Source organism: Triticum urartu, chromosome 6 (genome assembly GCF_003073215.2).
Source record: "Triticum urartu cultivar G1812 chromosome 6, Tu2.1, whole genome shotgun sequence".
Lineage (NCBI taxonomy): Eukaryota > Viridiplantae > Streptophyta > Magnoliopsida > Poales > Poaceae > Triticum > Triticum urartu.
Window position 1 is genome coordinate 103601487 of NC_053027.1, and position 18103 is coordinate 103619589.

At 43.8% G+C, this 18103-nt stretch overlaps 1 protein-coding gene and 1 pseudogene across 1 annotated transcript; one reads left to right on the forward strand and one right to left on the reverse strand.

Moving 5' to 3' along the window:
* Positions 1-5686: 5686 nt before the first annotated feature.
* On the reverse strand, positions 5687-6955 carry LOC125514513 (probable glutathione S-transferase GSTU6). The gene is made up of 2 exons (XM_048679852.1): positions 6441-6955; positions 5687-6321 (listed from the first exon to the last, which is right to left on the reverse strand). Exons 1-2 carry the CDS (start codon positions 6762-6764, stop codon positions 5956-5958), a joined length of 690 nt encoding a protein of 229 aa, XP_048535809.1. The 5' UTR covers positions 6765-6955; the 3' UTR covers positions 5687-5955.
* A 3766-nt stretch (positions 6956-10721) lies between these two features.
* Positions 10722-16497, forward strand: LOC125516638 (annotated as a pseudogene).
* The last annotated feature ends 1606 nt before the right edge of the window (positions 16498-18103 follow it).

Genomic DNA, 18103 nt, shown 5'->3' on the forward strand with positions numbered 1-18103 from the left:
GACCTCTCCAAGCCCACTTTTATCAAAAAAAATCATGAGATTGAACACTCTCCAAATATGTGGGATTATTTTTAGCTAAATCTTACACTCTTCCAAACCCACTTTTGATATTATCGCAAGCATATTCAACATGAGGTTTAAATAAATTTTCAAGATCATAAGAATCATTATCACCCCCATCATGATCATTACAACAAGTAGTGGACAAAGCAGAATTAGCATCCCCAAACTTGTGGTTTTGCATATTAATAGCAAAATTGACAATAATAGAATTTATAGTAACACCATTGCAATCATGCTTTTCATCCAAGGAGCTATCATGAATCACTTTATGAATTCCTTTGTTTAACACTTCATCACAATTTTCAGATTCATAAGTCTCCAACGTATCTATAATTTTTTATTGTTCCATGTTGTTATATTATCATTCTTGGATGTTTGACAATCATTTTATAATCATTTTATATCATTTTTTGGTACTAACCTATTGACATAGTGCCCAGTGCCAGTTGCTGTTTTCTGCATGTTTTTTACATCGCAGGAAATCAATACAAACGGAGTCCAAACACAGAGAAACTTTTTGTGGATTTTTTTGGAGCAGAAGACATCCAGTGGGCCAAAGAAGTACCGAAGAGGGAGCTTGAGGTGAGCATAAGACACCAGGGCGCGCCTGGAGGCCAAGGGCGCCCTGGTGGGTTGTGCCCACCTCGGTGGCCTCTCGAACCGCCTTTTGGCTGTATAAATACCCCAATATTCCAGAAACCCTAAGGGAGTCGAGGAAAATCAATTCCAGCCACCGCAAGTTCCAGAACCACCAGATGCAATCTAGACACCATCACGGAGGGGTTCATCATGTCCATTGGTGCCTCTCCGATGATGCATGATTAGTTCTTTGTAAACCTACGGGTCCATAGTTAGTAGTTACATGACTTCCTCACTCTCTCTTTTTATTCTCAATACAATGGTCTCTTGGAGATCCATACGATGTAACTCTTTTTGTGGGGTGTTTATTGGGATCCGACGAACTTTGAGTTTACGATCAAATCTATCTTTTTATCCATGAAAGTTATTTGAGTCTTCTTTGATCTCTTATATGCATGATTGCTTATAGCCTCGTATTTCTTCTCCAATATTTAGGTTTTGTTTGGCCAACTTGATCTATTTATCTTGTAATAGGAAGAGGTGCTTTGTGATGGGTTCAATCTTACGGTGCTTGATCCCAGTGACAGAAGGGGAACCGACACGTATGTATCGTTGCCATTAAGGATAACAAGATGGGGTCTATTTCTACATAAATAGATCTTTTCTACATCATGTCATCATTCTTATTGCATTACTCCGTTTCTCCATGAACTTAATACACTAGATGCATGCTGGATAGTGGTCGATGTGTGGAGTAATAGTAGTAGATGCAGGCAGGAGTTGGTCTACTAATCTTGGACGTGATGCCTATATAATGATCATTGCCTGGATATCGTCATGATTATTTGAAGTTCTATCAATTGCCCAACAGTAATTCGTTTACCCACCATTTGCTATTTTTCTCGAGAGAAGCCACTAGTGAAATATACTACCCCCGGGTCTCTTCTTTATTATATTTTCCTTCGCGATCTATTTTTATTTGCTTTTATTTTTAGATCTATTAAACCAAAAATACAAAATTACCTTGCTGCACTTTATTTTATTTGGCGATATATCTATCAATTTATTACAACTTTCTCACACCCACTTGCCAATTTCTGGCGCCGTTGCCCGAAAGGGATTGACAACCCCTTTAATATGTCAGGTTGCGAGTATTTGTTATTTATGTGCAGGTGCCGTTCATGTAATGTTGCGTGGTTCTCCTACTGGTTCGATAACCTTGCTCTCATCACTGAGGGAAATACCCACCGTTGTTGTGCTGTATCATCCCTTCCTCTTTGGGGAAATACTAACATAGTTCAAGCAAGCATCAGTCCCCGTCACCGACCCCCTCCGACCTCGAGGTGAGACTAGCCAAATCCCCATGTTGATTATGATGTAGATGTTTTCATAGATGTAGTAGAGTAGTAGATGGGTAGTTGTGACAATTTCCATGGAATAGAAAATTTTCAATGTAGGTCTTTCAAATATGATGGAGATTTAGACATGTGATATGTAGTGTTGTGTAGTACTAGTGCTTGCCCAAGTGGCCTATGTTTGCAGTGAACACCTCATAGTGGCCTATGTTTTGCCAGAGTGTTGATTAATTTCCATTCCGGCAAATTCAGGCGTTCGATATATGTCCTTTTTAGCAATGGTCATACCGGATTTTTCTGTGAATTTTGGCATGACTTGTGCTAGAATATGTAGGAAATATCGAGTGGCCCGGATCTTGTAGAAAGATAATTAAACGACATTTCGGGTTGACTTTAAGTCTGTTGGGACTCCACCATATATATGAGAGAAGAAGAATGCCGACTATTGTCGTGGGTGTCGTTCTTCCTCTTCTTTCTTGTGATAGACCTTTTGGTAATGCACGAGAAGGAAGATAAGAACGACCATCACCGACGGTCACAAATGTCAGAGAGGAATCGGTGAGGGAGAGTCTCCACCATATATGAGAGGACAAAGAATCCCGACTGTCATCGTGTGGGTAGCTTCTTCTTCATTCCAAGGTGCTAGACATTTTGGTCTAATGCACTTTGGAATGACAGGAGTAGCTACCATCACCAACGGTCGAATATATACACCACGTGAGCTGAGAGTTTTCAAGAAAAGACTCGACGGACCGATACTCAACCCGTGATGAATAATAATGATCTAATTTAGTTTTTGTAGTACATATATTGAATTGTACAAGTTTAATCTTTGAATTATGAACATAGGAAATGTCTGACGACGACGATAGGCTCCCGGAGTGCGACTGGTGCAGCGACGACCGGGGTCTGTGCGACAGGCCTCACCTGGTAGACGGTCGACGCTTCAGTATTAAGCTCCACGAGACCTTCGATGTTGAAACGATACGCAACAACGACAAGTGTCCTTTTGTATTTAAGCATGACTTCTGCTTCTTCAACGTGTAATTTCCGTCTTTTACAATTCGACTAGCTTATCCCATGCCATGCAAGATGCTATGTCTTGGAGAAGCTGGATTTTGAAGATCATAAAAATATGGAGACAAAGATAGTTCACCTAAGGACCCATCATGGTTATGATTTTGCTGTAAATCTATACAATTCTGAGAGCGTATCCCATTTGGGTTGCCTAAATTGGGAAGCACTTTGCAAGCCATATGATTTTCATGAGGGTATGCTCGATCTTGGTGATCCTGACATCGACGAAGATAATATGGACATTTGGGTCCTTGTTGATACGCTTCCACTTCTACCGCTATGTGAGTTTCTCAAACATATTTATTAAGTAATTTATATTGTTTATTTCAAAATAGTTGACAGCTTATTTTCATTCTTCAAAAACTGTATGGAAGATGGTGGACATAACCTACTACGCCGATAGCGCAGAATTAACTTATCAGGAGAAAGATCATCTTATCTTATTTATTATTGATGTTGAGAATTACAATATCAATCATGAAACTCTTGCACATTATGGTCAGTACGTGCCATTAGTGCACGTGTTGAACTACGGTGACATCCATGGAGATGGCATTGTAAGATTTTTTTTTACTATTATGACATCTGTGCATATTTTACATAAATTCTTCTAAAGCTAAACTACATTGCTAACTACGATGTTATTATTATGTTTTTCAACAAAAAATCCCGAAGGATTGTGTGCATGATCTTATGTTTCCGAAAGGTCACCTTGATGTTACTAGCTTACGGCCAGGTCATCCTAGGCTTCACCGCTGTTCATACCGAATTTCTAAAACCGATGAAGACATGACAATCAAAGAATGGAAAAAAATGTATGGACAATCATAGAGAGCTACTTAGAAGCAACATTGTGTGAAGCGCAAGAATTGGAGACATGGTAGTCTCCATTCTCCATAACGGAGCGTCAGGGCCTATCTTGTTTTATGCTATTTTACCTTAGAGAGGGTAGTAGGTCATATATGAGAGGAGTAGGTCCTAAGTATTAAGAACAATTAGTTAGTGTTGATTATGACTATGATGATGATTAGAAGTTGTTATTATGTGCTACAATGTGTTAGAGTTGATGATGAGGAGGAGGAGGAGGAGTTGTGATTATGACTGGTGACCAAGTTGTTATATGATGTATCATGGACGAAAATGATGATCGTGATGAGTTGTTATATGACAATGATGTACTATGATGATAAGTTGTTATATGACAATGATGTATTATGATGATAAGTTGTTAATGATGATGATGATGATGATGATGATGAGTTATTATAATGGTGTATGAATACGACATAAAATAAAATAAAAATAGAATACGTAGTAATAGTAGTAGCGCGGGCAGAGAGGCGCGCTGCCAGTAACTACCAGTAGCGCTTTCTGAAGTAAGCGCTACTACTAAGTAGGTATAGCAGTAGCGCGGGTGAACCAACGCTACTGCTACACTTTAACTGTACTGTCGTAGCAGTAGCGCGGCCCAAAAACCAGCGCTACCGCTAGGATTTTCCCTAATAGTGTTCCATAATCTTGACATGGTAATCAAAGCCTTCCTCTTCCATTGCATCTAGCAACCACCTTCTCCATCGCATCATCCAGCCTTTATCTTCATATCATCCAGCCTCCCATCTTCCCATCACACCCACCATGTCTTCCTTCAGGCAAACTATCTCCACCGGCTTGAACAATACCATCTCTGAGCTTCTCACCAGACCCTACTATATTCTATGGCAAGTCCAAGCTCGCTCCCAGATCATGGGGATAGGACAATATGGGTATTTTGATCAAACCATTGCCGACCCACCAAAAACCATTGTTACTAAAACCTCCGAAGGGAAGGATCAAACCGTTCCCAATCTGGCCCATAGCCTTTGGCTTACTCAAGATGCAACGGACATTCGGACGAGGAGGACGCAAAAAACGTCCGGTTTGTGTCTGTTTCAGATCCAAATTTCCGACATAATGGATCCGAACGCACACAAAACGAACAGAAAATGGGAATGGGTGCCTTGCTTGGGCATCGTTTTTTGTCCGCGCGGGCACAAACGGATGCGGCTGGACCAAATGGGTCGCCGCGTTGGGTTGCTCTAAGAGATTGGAAATTTTCCACCGACCTACCACAATCATGCTAGGCAGTAATGTGATGGATTGTTTCCAGTATGTCTGTTATCTGATCATTGATGTATGGTTGAGAGGCATTTCGATCTCTTTGGTAAATTACACCAAAATTTATTTTCCTGGACTTTCGACTGCTACAAAATTTAAGTCCCGCGACTTGTTTTCCACTCTGCATTGAGAGGTTTGGGGGCTTGCCAAAAGTTGGAGGTGTTGGTGCTATTTTTATTTTATCTTTTGAGGTGGCTGACCAAATTACCTCGATTGAGAAGTCTTTCAAGAAAACAATTTTTTTCTAGATTGAGGCTAATTTGACTGTTTTTGCATGCCTCTTTTGAAACATCTTACGAACTACAACAGCATGAATGCATGATTGATCAACAAACGGTCGCACAAATATATCTGCATTTCCAAAGCAAAGGTGCCAAGAAATATTGACTATTTTTCCTTTACTTGGTCTAGCTCAAATATCACTACAATGAATGAATATATATAAATTCAGACCAAAATTACCATAAATTTCAATTTGTAAGCATTTTGCTGGCAGTTTAAAAAAACTGTTGAGCACACTCTTGAAACAGAAAGAGAACCTCAACTAATACATGCACGCATTATAAATTTTGGGAACTCCACACAAAAGTAAAATATTAAAAACTCAAGGACATAATCAATACTGAATAAATGGACAACATGAGTTACTGGTACACTACTACATCAAGCAACCGAACAAACAACATTTAAAAATAACAAATTTTAATTATTTTGGATGTGTGCTCGCTCAGTTAGACGCTGCAGCGGCAACCTCTCGTGCCTTGGCGAACTCAAGCAGCCTGCCCACGTCCGGCAGGGCTGCCTTGGCCGCGTCGAGCCCGCTGAAGTGCTCCACCCACGCGGCCAGGAGCGGGGTCTTGGCAGCGTCGAAGATCTTGTCACCGGACAGCACCTCGGTTACCTTCATCCACGACAGCACGCCTCCCAGCGCAACGTCGACGAGCCCGACGCCGTCCCCGCCGAAGAAGCCCCCTCCCTTGGAGCACTCCCTCAGGGCCCCTTCCAGGACCTCCACCGCCGCGAACGCCTGCTTCTTTCCCTCGGATTTCTCCTCTGTCTTGCCCTTCAACCACTGCCTCCATGGGGCTACCAGCTGAAACACAGAGAAAGATAACGGTCAAAGATGCTCGTTGGATGCCTTAATAATAATATATCTACTGTAAATGGAAGGAACGGATGCCACTAGTTCAACCAATTGAGGATAATTTAAACCTTGTCGTCAACGTAGGCCACCCAGAAGCGAGCAACGGCGCGTTCGTAGGGGTCCACGGGCAGAAGCGACGGGCCGGTGCCGGTGAACACGCCGTCGATGTACTGCACAATGATCATGGACTCGCAGACCGGGGCGCCGTTGTGGATGAGCACGGGTATCTTCTTGTGCACCGGGTTGGACTTGAGGAGAAGCTCGCTCTTGTTGTACAGGTTCTCCTCCACGTCCTCGTAGCTCACGCCCTTGAAGGCGAGCGCCAGCTTCACCCTGGTAACAAACGGGCTTGGCCATGCGCCGAGCAGCTTGAGGTCATCTCCTCCGGCCATCTCCAACTAGCTAGCCTAGAACGATGGATGTGTGTGTGTGCGTGAAGGCTGAGATCGTTTTAGCTGTTTGTGATTTGCTGGGTACTGGCTTGATGAATGTATCGGAGGCATATCAACTGTTTATATAGTGACCATGTAATACGAACTGGAGTATACGTGCTGCTTCGAGGAGAGTGTCATCCGTGATGCCTGGGCGATCAGCAGATGCCGTCCTTGTAGTGCGTCGATGGATTTTTAAAGGCCTTTTGTTGGTTTCCTTCAATCATGCTTGACTGTGGAGATGCGTCTGTCTTAACTTATACACTTGAAATGTAGTTGAATTATTTCTGAGGCGCCACGTGCTGCTGCCTCCCCTCGCGCAAGCCCTTCCGTCAGCAGACCATCCATACAGGCGTCAATTTTTCTGACTTGGTTGCGAGCAGATGATTAAAATACCGTAGCTACAAGTTACAACAACATCCGCCTCTTTTGTCACTGAATGTGGAGATTGTATCTGGATTAAAATTTCAATGGCATAATTTTAAAAGGACCACCTACTCAACAGTTGCTCTTTTTTTGTGTGTGCTTTCCATCGATTTCGTTCAATCCAACTCCTGCTGGCCATCATCCTCCCCACCCCTTTTATGAAAAAGGGTTTCTCCTCGCTTTAGATTATAAAGCAACCGCCACAACAACATCTCTACTAGATACATTGTTCATCTTCTTCTTAGAACCGTCCCTGACACCCGCCCAACCGCCCGCTCCTTCCCCCTTGGCAGGCGAGCACCGCCTTGTAACCCCAACATGGCAGAGCATTTGCCTCCGCCGCCCTACAGCCGTCCCCGCCTCCCCGGCTTCCCTCTAGACCACACCAGATTCTAACCGGCAGCCCACCAGCCCCCCCCCCCCCTGCCCTCACACGAACCCATTAACCTCTGACTCCTCCAGCAACACCACTGATGTGTCGTCCCTCGCCGTTGGCAACTTTGGAAGCACTGTGACGTGGTGGTCTTTCAGGGCTTGCCCCCATCGCTACCTCGGCTGCTACAGTTGTATAGGGAAGATGTCGTGCTTTGGCGTGTTCGCTTGCCTGCTGCCCTTAAACATGCATCAGATGCGTGGCTAGGCTGCCTGGTTGGTCCTTGGGCCACCTGATGGTTGCCTTGCCCCCCCCCCCCCCCCCCCAAACTCTTCCCTCTCCCCTACTCTCCTTGTAAAAATGTACCTATGCATGTTGTCTTACTTGGGCATTTTGGCCCCGATATATGAAAATTCAGGTGGGGAAAACTTCCCTCGATGAAAATTCAAAAAAAAAAAGTTTTGATGAAAATGATCATGAATAATGTTTGGATTATTCCCTCCATCCCATAATGTAAGAGCATTTTTTTCACTACTGTAGTGTCAAAAATACTCTTATATTATAGGACAGAAGAAGTAGTTTACAAGCATTGGGACCACAATTGCACTACAAAAGTATAAGAGCGCTGGATGGTTGGTTAGTCTCCCAAAAGAAGAGGAAAGAATGCATTGTTGGTGATTATACAACCGTTGTGGTGCCCATCAACAAAAGCAGAGGGTAAAACAGTGTGCTAAAAAAACACAGGGTAAAACATGTAGAAAATATTTGAACATTGATTATTTGTATTGTATTGATCTCATCGTCATATGGGACATATATAGAAGTACAAACTTGAAGGGTAAGAAGCCTAGAGACTTGTGGTACAAGAAGATGTTTTATATCTACAATATTTTAATTTATCTCTAGTTCGTAATCTCCAATGTGTTTGTATTCTAACATTCCCCCTCAGTCATAGCGGGAGTGAAGCTAATGATTACGACAAAATTTGAAGTATTGCGCTTATGTCGTCTTCTCCGCTGCGCCATCATCAATTGCATTTCTGATGGGTCGGCGCCTAGGGTAGTGACTACGTCCCCTTCTGTGCCTTCCTTGTCTTTTCTTCCCTCCCGCAGTCACAGCAGGAGTGGCATGGACGCTAGTGACAACACAGACGATGTTGACTGGAGTTGTTGCCGATGAGTTATTGTAGACGTAGCTATTAATATGGATGTTGAGGTAGCCTTGATCGAGGTAGTCGTGTTCTGGAGTGCTGATGGTCGATACTTTCATGTAGTAGCTTGCTTTTGTGCCTTGTATCTACCATTTGGCGTTGCATCCTCGTTTTTTCTCTTATTTTCTGTTGTTTTGTTTGTTGTTATTTTGATATGGTGTACTAGTACTTTTTTAACTTCTCATGATCAATAAAAGCTAGTATCCCTACTATCCTCGGAGCAAATGTAGCAGATCCGACATGTTGGCAGCCTTGTGGAGCGAGCTCCATATGCATTTTGGAGGCTACCAAGATGATGCGCATACTCAGAGCCTCCATATTGGCTGCCTCCATATCGTAGGACTTAGTCGACAACATGACATATTTTGCCACAATCTCTCTGCCATCCCCATGTGAGGTGGGGGAGGGGGGCATGTGATGTTTCCTTCACAACACAAACAACTGTCATATGAAGTGCACTTTAAAGTTGGCTTCGATGCATCAAATATGGAGGCGGGGAGGCCAGATATGGAGGACGCTTCATAAATTATGGCAATTTTGATAGGTATGGCGACTCTGGTAGACTGTTATTCTGTTTGACATAATCGTCATATCGGTAGTTATTATGGCAATTGGTCCATTACGATGAGTCTGCTAAAAAACATAGGATTGCAGTGTCATACACATTTGAATATTACATAATTCTGATTTGTTTGATTGCATCATAGAAAAAACAAAAAAAAATTCTTTTTTCAAGGGGTTTGAGTGGATGCTAAAATTCTTATGAAATGTAGTACAACGAAAACTTTAGAAAAAATTTCTACAAAATCCAGTCCTTTGAAATAAACGACTAGCATATGAAAGATTCCTGAATCCGTTCAAAATACCTATGAAAATCCTTCGAATCAAAGAGAAATTAAGGAAGTGATCTTGACTAAGGACAACTTGACAAAGCGTAGTTGGGAGGATAGTAAATGGTGTTGTTTCTGTGATAAAGATGAATTCATCCAACATCTTTTTTCCTCAAATGCCCACTAGCCAAGTTACTGTGGCGTACAGTACATATCTCTTTTAATGCCAGTCCTCCTAATAGCATTGTCACTTTATTTGGGACATGGTTAAATGGAGTAGAGTTTAATAGCGACGCATATTCGAGTCGGAGTGTGTATATTACTTTGAACTATACGGTATTGTTGGAATGACATAATTTTTAACCGACAAACATCACAAAATTTACTCGGAAGTAGCATGTGGCATATGAGTGCAACTGTTGGGAGACGGTACCACATGATACTTACAACCGGTTTAAATGGCCGTCCAATAATAGAATAGGTGTTTAGTCATCTTGTCCTTATTTTACCGGTTGTGGCAATTTTTATTTTATTTAAGCTTGATTTGTGAACTTATATCAAACTACCTACTTGATGGCCACTTTGATAATATGGTTGTATACATTATTTTGATGTAGAGACCAGAGATAATTCTTTAAAAAACCCATATCATGTGTCAGGTTGTGATGGAATCAAACTTAAATCCAAAAAAGAAATCACAAGGCTAACCATCCTCTGCCGAGAAGGAGCTCGTTGGTGAAGGGCCCGTAGGCGTCGGAGGTGTCCAGGAGAGTGACGCCGGCGGCGACGGCGTGGCGGAGGAGCGCGAGCATGTCGTCGTCTGGCTTCGCGGGGCCGTAGTTGCCGGACATGCCCATGCAGCCGAGGCCCTGCGCGGAGACCTCCAGCCCCTGCGAGCCCAGCTTCATCCGAGGCACCGTCCGCTTGGCCATGATGAACTAGCTAGCTGCTCACGGGTGATGATCGTCCTGTGTGACCTATGCGGGGCTAAATTTTATGTTTTGACCCTTTTATGCGATCTATTCAAGATTTGACTCTAATTTGAAAAAAAATTAAGATCTGACTCTTTTGCTACCGCCATGGCGGTAGGGTATAACAGCCTACCGCCAAGGTCCCTGGCCGTAGGGTTGCATGCCCTATCGCCAAAAACCTCCTAAATATTGAATATAGTGCGTGCTTGTGCTTACCGCCAAGCACCTTGGCGATAGGGTTGTGCAGGCTACCGCCAGCCCGGTTGGCGGTAGCGATGTTTCCTACCGTCAAAGTCCCTGACGGTAGGCTGTTAGACCCTATCTTCATGGACTCGCGGTAATAAAAGGGTCAGATATTGATTTTTTTAAAACTAGGGCCAAATCTTGAATAAGTTTCAGAAAATGGTCAAAACATGAAAATTTGCCCCTTCGCAGCGCTGGCGAGACCGCTTTAAAATGATTTTTGTTTTCTTTCGGCCTCCTGTCTGTGTGTTGACGGAAGTGCTTGCATCACGCATCAACAGAGATTCTTTTTCCGCTTTAGTCTACTGAATGTGACCAAAGACATGGTAAGTTTAATCAACCACGGAGCCGCTGGTAGCACTAGCAGCCTGATCCCTTTTTACATTTTTTCTTGCGGGTGCCCTTTTTACATTTCTGCTCTCATCAAATTTTAGACATGTGCTTGTTCTCATGTGCAGTAAATATTTCAGGCAAGGCAGTGTTTTAATTCCAAGGAAATAGGGAAGGCGATGGTTATGAAAGTGAGCCTTGTGATGCAAATAGAGAGGAGTGCAGGGAGGGTTATTGGCGACGGCGACCGGTGGGGTGGGAGTGCAGGTGGCCACCAAGTTCGGGGTCAAGTTCACCGAGGCGCCGCCGGGGTGAGAGTTCTGCGGCTCGCCGGCGTACGTCCGGCAGGCGTGCGAGGCCAGCCTGCGGCGCCTTGGAGTCGACTGCATCGATCTCTACTACCAGCACCGCATCGACACCCGTCTGCCCATCGAGATCACGGTCAGCCTTGTTCCAGGATCCAGGCAGATGTCCTCGATCATCACAGCAAAGAAAAGTTCAGTCACTCGCGAACCGTATCTTCTATTTTCACAGCTGACCAGCTGTTTGTTTTGCCACTAGATGGGGGAGCTGAAGAAGCAGGTGGAGGAGGGGAAGATAAAAGTACGTGGGCTTGTCGGCTTGTCGGAGGCCTCCGCTTCCATCATAAGGCCAATTCCACCGCGCGATCTCAAATGGACGTCTGTTTTATCCGGATTCTGTCCATTTGAATAGAACGATGAGGTCGTGTCCAAGCGTGTCCTAGGATGCGGTGGCCGTGCGCCCAACGCGCGGCTCATTCCCTTTGCCCCATCCTATCCGCCAGGTGAAAAATGCCCATATTTTCATTAAAACTAATTTTACAACCCAAATATTTGTCTGAAAATTATAATAGTTTTACAACCAAATCTAAATTGTCTTAACTGAACATAAAATGGACCAATACATCTATTGATTGCCAATGTGATCCCATACGTGTTCAACCAAGTCATTTTGAAGATTCAAATGAGTGTGCCAATCACATATCTCACGATGGAATTGAGCAAATTGTTCAAATGTGGCCGGGTCTTGATGCAGGGGCTCAATATTTTCACCTTGATAATCAAATCATTGGTCGAAAATACTCTCATCATGCTCGTCCTCGACGATCATGTTGTGCATAATCACACAAGCAGTCATCACTTTCCAAAGCTTCCTTTCATCCCATGACAGTGCAGGGTTTCGAATGATACCCCCCCGGGATTGAAGCACACCAAAAGCACGTTCCACATCCTTTCTAACACTCTCTTGCATTTGGGCAAATCTCTTTCTCTTCTCACCTTGAGGTTTCGAGATTGTTTTAACAAAAGTTGACCACTGAGGATATATGTCATCTGCTAGATAGTATCCCTTATTGTACTGGTGGCCGTTGATCTCAAAGTTGACAGGTGGGGAGTGGCCTTCTGCAAGCCTCGCGAAGACTGGAGAACGCTGCAGCACGTTGATATCATTGTGAGAACCTGCCATGCCGAAAAAAGAATGCCATGTCCAAAGATCCTGTGATGCCACCGCTTCTAATATGACAGTGCACCCGTTGACATGCCCCTTGTACTGGCCCTGCCAAGCAAATGAACAGTTCTTCCACTCCCATGCATACAATCTATGTTGCCAAGCATGCCTGGAAAGCCTCTAACTGCATTGGTCGTCAACAATCTCTCGGTATCAGCGGCAGTTGGCGGCCTCAAGTACTCTGGGCCAAACACCTCGATCACAGCCTGGCAAAACTTGTACGTTGACATCAGATATGTTGTCTCACTCATACGCACATACTCATCCACCAGATCGCCTGGAATTCCATATGCAAGCATGCAGATGGCCGTGGTGCATTTCTGGTAAGAGGAGAATCCAAATTTGCCAAGGGCATCCGTCTTGCACTCGAAGTATGGGTCATGAGCAACCACTCCCTCTCGAATATGATTGAACACATGCCTTGACATTCGAAAACGGCAACGGGATTTATCCGGCTTGAAGAACGGGGTGTTGGCAAAGTAATCGGCATAGAGCAGGGCGTGGCCTCTCTCCCTGTTGCGGTTCAGGTTGGGAGCACGGCCAGGGACTGACCCCCTGTACCGAGGAAGCTGCCGTTGAATGTGGTCGTGAACGACCAGTGCAGCCACCACAAGATCTTCATCATCCGACGATGAATCATCCTATGAACAAAGGAAGTGATGGAAGTGAAAGTGTGTTATATCGACTAGAGCGGGGGTGAATAGGCGATTTTTATGAAAGTCTTCAAAACATGGAAGTTTCGAAGACAAATGATAGAAATGAACCTATTTCCATGCAGCAGAAGATAGACTACACTAGACAGACAATAGTCAAGCATTCAATGAAGTGAAACCATAATGACTAATAGTAGCTAGGCAGTAAGGATCAGGTACACGGTGAAGACAAATAGATAAAGCAAATAGGCACTGACTTTACAAGAGCCAATTGTAAATAAAGAGATGAGAAGGATAGAACCAGTGTGCGTGACGGAGACAAAGATTTGGTAGACCAGTTCCAACTGCTGTGACAGTTGTACGTCTGGTTAGGGCGGATAGGTATTTAAGCCTGAGGATACTTAGTCCCGGACACTTAGTCCTGAGCACGCAGCTCAGAACACTTAGTCCTCTTCGTATTCCCCTTGAGCTAAGGTCACACAAACCTCGCCCAATCACTCTGGTAAGTCTTCAAGGTAAACTTCCAAACCTTCACAGACTTCGTTCACCGACGATCCACAATGACTCTTGGATGCTCAGAACGCGACGCCTAACCGGCTGGAGGATTCACAGTCCTCAAGTGTAATAAGTCTTCAGATCACACAGACAAGAAGACTTAAGTGATGCCTAACACTCTTTGGCTCTGGGTGGTTAGGGCTTTATCCTCTCAAAGAATTCTCTCTCAAAGGCTTCGAGGTGGGTTGCTCTCAAACGACAAAAGCCGTACTTTAACTCTGAGCAGCCAACCGTTTATGGTTGTAGGGGGTGGGCTATTTATAGCCACTAGGCAACCCGACCTGATTTGTCCGAAATGACCCTGGGTCACTAAGGAACTGACACGTGTTCCAACGGTCAGATTTCAAACACATACACGGCAACTTTACTTGGGCTACAAGCAAAGCTGACTTGTCCAACTCTGAACAAGATTCGCTCTCATAGTCTTCACTCGAAGACATAGGATTTTGGTTAAGCATCACTTCAGTCATTCTGACTGGTTTTCTTGGACCCCACTTAACAGTACGGTGGTTCCTCTCAACAAAGAAGAAAAAGAACTACGAAAGATCTAAGTCTTCGCGCTCCCTAGTCTTCATGCGATGTCTTCTCTTGTCATAGTCTTCAAGGTGAATGTCTTCACTTACCACCTTTGACTTCAATGTCTTCATACATTTTTAGGGGTCATCTCTGATACGAAAACCGAATCAATGAGGGACTTCTACCTGTGTTATCCTACAATTCTCACAAACACATTGGCCCCTCAACTAGGTTTGTCGTCAATACTCCAAAACCAACTAGGGGTGGCACTGGATGCACTTACAGGAAGAAAAACTCGTCTCCATTGTCCATACCTTTGTGGGCAAAATGCCAAACACCTTGCGGTCATGGTGGTGAAGAGGCCGCGATGATCACTTCGGCGCAGCAGGGGTGGTTGCCGGCCGGCTACTGACCGCTCTGGAGCTCTCGTCGGAAGTTGCCGAGGCCGCCGTGGTACGTCGCCGGCGGTCGTCTTCGCTCTGCGACCGACAAAGACGGCGACGGCCAAACCTCTGATCGACGGCCAAAACTACGGCCAAAGCGCGGGCGTGGTGGCGGCCATGTCGAGATGTGGTTTGGTAGGGACGGCCGGGGGCTGCGCGGTGAGGAGGCGGCCGGAGAATAGCGGCGGCGCCGGCGGCGGGGCGGGAGAGAGAGGGTGGAAGCGTTGGGAGCGGAGGGACTGCTAGTGTCCCCGATAGACGGGCCACGTGGGGGGACAAGGGCGTGCGTCCAGGCCATCCGCGCGCGTCTGTTTCACCCCAAACCGAGCGCAAGTTTGGGTCGGTGATGGATCAAAAACGGACGAAATCCGGATATTTGTCTGTTTGAGACCGCGCGCTGGGCCACATTATTCGTTTGTTTTGTCCCAAACGAACGTGCGCGGATAGGATGGGATCGCACGGTGGAGTTGGTCTAGAAGAGCCCACGCCGTTCATCCCGTCACCGCGGTGCAGCTTGAGTGGTCCCTCTGGACCACAGACTCTGAAGATGAGATCATCCCTACCTGCAGGTCCAAACCATTTCATTTCATTTCAATTCAGGCATAATGCATAGTTACATTGTTCTCTTCTTACTCTGCAACTGTCAACATATTTATATGTTGGTTCGTTCTACAAGGAGCTTGGCATCGGCATAGTGGCATACAGCCCCCTTGGCAGGGGATTCTTCGGCTCAGGAGCAAAGTCGGCAGATAATCGTCAGACCACGACATCCGCAAGGTAATGCATTTTCATCTTGAATACATAGTCCGAATTTCATGATCACACAGTATACAAAATTTGGTTTCAACCCATTTCATCTGTGCAGAATCTGCCTCGGTTCCAAGCCGACAACCTGGAGCACAACCAGTTGACCTTCGAGAGGGTGAACGAGATGGTGACGAGGAAAGGATGCACGCCGTCGCAGCTCACTCTGGCCTGGGTACACCACTAGGGACCGGACGTGTGCCCGATCCCGGGGACTACTAAAATGGACAACTTCGACAGCAACCTCGCGGCGCTCGCCCTCAGGCTTACCCCCGAGGAGATGGCCGAGCTAGAATCTTACACCGCCGCGGACGCTGTGAAAGGGTTCAGGACCTACAATGCAACGAACACGTGGATGAGCTCGGATACCCCTCCGCTCGAGTCGTTCAAGGGAGAGTGACTGACTAATAGCGTCACTCCACCTTTATGCTTACCACCTTAGATGACTCCCCTGTGCCTTGATGATTTACTAGAGGCAAATGCGCGCTTCACCGCTCCGTCCTTCACTCGTTGGAGAACTCTTTTATATCTAGAAGATTATTAAAATTGGTTGTTTTGTTTGGATTTTTTTCTATGTTGACTTGTCTTTAAATTATGTTTTGGCGGTGCCTTTTTATCCATATATCGTGTCAGGTTGATGTTGAAAATAGTATTTGTTTTGAGAGGAGAATCGAGTTGTTTGCTGCGTGGTTGTGGTGTCTTCACTTTTTTGACCTCGTTATCAGTTAGTGGTAGTCATTTAAGCATCTTTGGAGTTCCTGTTCCACGATAAAACCGTGAAATTGTTGTTATAATGCCCACATGGGCCGGTCCACGAAGCTCTCGTTTGCTTAGCTTTTATTTGCTCGCCCCACTATTATAGCTTAGATAAATTGGCTATCTGTTTTAAATTTGGAAATTTTAATTTAATTAAAATATATTCAAGGATTTCAAAAATATTTGAAATCGTAAAAATTAAAGAATTTTAGAAAAAATTCATGAATTTTAAAAATCCACAAGTTGAATATGTTTTCCAAATTTAAAAAATGTAATAAATATTATTGAATCTAAAAATGTGAATTGTAATTTTTATTTTCACAGATTTTAATAAGCTTAAAATGTGTAAAAAAGAAAAAGAGAAGGAGAAATAGAACTAAACAGCACACAACCTTACGTGTACGACCCTCACCGATCCCACAACCCTCGAAGAACCAGAACGCTTAAATTATGGGGCTTCAAATTTTAAAAATGTTCACAGACATTTAAATTGATTATGAAATATCCATGAATTTAATAAATATTAATGAATCTAAAAATGTGAATTGTAATTATTATTTTTCTTTTTAATGTTCAAATTTGAATAAGTGCCCATGAATTACAATGTGTAAAAAAATAAAAATGAGAAGGAAAATAAAATTAAACAGGACACACCTTACAGGTAGGGCCCTTAGCGGTTTCACAACCCTCAAAGCACCAGAACGCTTCAAATCATGGGAGCTTAGTATGTTTTCCAAATTTCAAAAATGTAATAAATATTATTGAATCTAAAAATGTGAATTGTAAATTTTTTTATTCACGGATTTCAATAAGCACTCATGAATTAAAATGTGTAAAAAAGAAAAAGAGAAGAAGAAATAGAACTAAACAGCACACAACCTTACGTGTACGACCCTCAGCGGTCCCACAATCCTCGAAGAACCAGAACGCTTAAATCATGGGGCTTTCAAATTTTAAAAATGTTCACAAACATTTAAATTGATTATGAAATATCCACGAATTTAATAAATATTAATGAATCTAAAAATGTGAATTGTAATTATTATTTTTCTTTTTAATGTTCAAATTTGAATAAGCATCCATGAATTACAATGTGTAAAAAAATAAAAACAAGAAGGAGAAATAAAATTAAACAGGACACACCTTACAGGTAGGGCCTTCAGCGGTTTCACAATCCTCAAAGCACCAGAACGCTTTAAATCATGAGAGCTTAGTGTCTCTATAGGTCTTTAACCATCTGTTCTTGTAGTTCGGTGTGGGTAGTAGTAGTCCACCTTTTGTTCTTGTATGCGTCCACAGTTAAACTTTACTTGTGAGGCTTTTATCCTTTTCTTCACCGTATGTTGAAACTTAATAAAGCTTCCACTCACAAATCGTATTTTTTTTTTTTGAAAATGGAGGTTAAAACCCCCGGTCTCTGCATCAATTGATGCATACGGCCATTTTTATTTATTATTCAACATAGATCTAATAAGAACATACATCAAGCCACCCAAAACCACCACTCACACCTATAAAACTTGATAATGTGGAGTGCTCTCACTCTCCATATCTAAAACCGGTGTCATCGCCGATCCATCCACGTAACGTATCGGAACGAATAGGCGGTGCAGCAGACCTAAAGCATACACCACATGCACACGTTTTAGAAGCCGCCATCATC

Bases quoted from the DNA above. Each gene is read 5' to 3' on its own strand.
- LOC125514513 (XM_048679852.1), bottom strand. From the start codon at position 6,764: ATGGCCGGAGGAGATGACCTCAAGCTGCTCGGCGCATGGCCAAGCCCG. The intron at 6,322-6,440 runs GTTTAAATTATC...TCTGTGTTTCAG, and splicing joins TGGCCTACGTTGACGACAAG to CTGGTAGCCCCATGGAGGCA.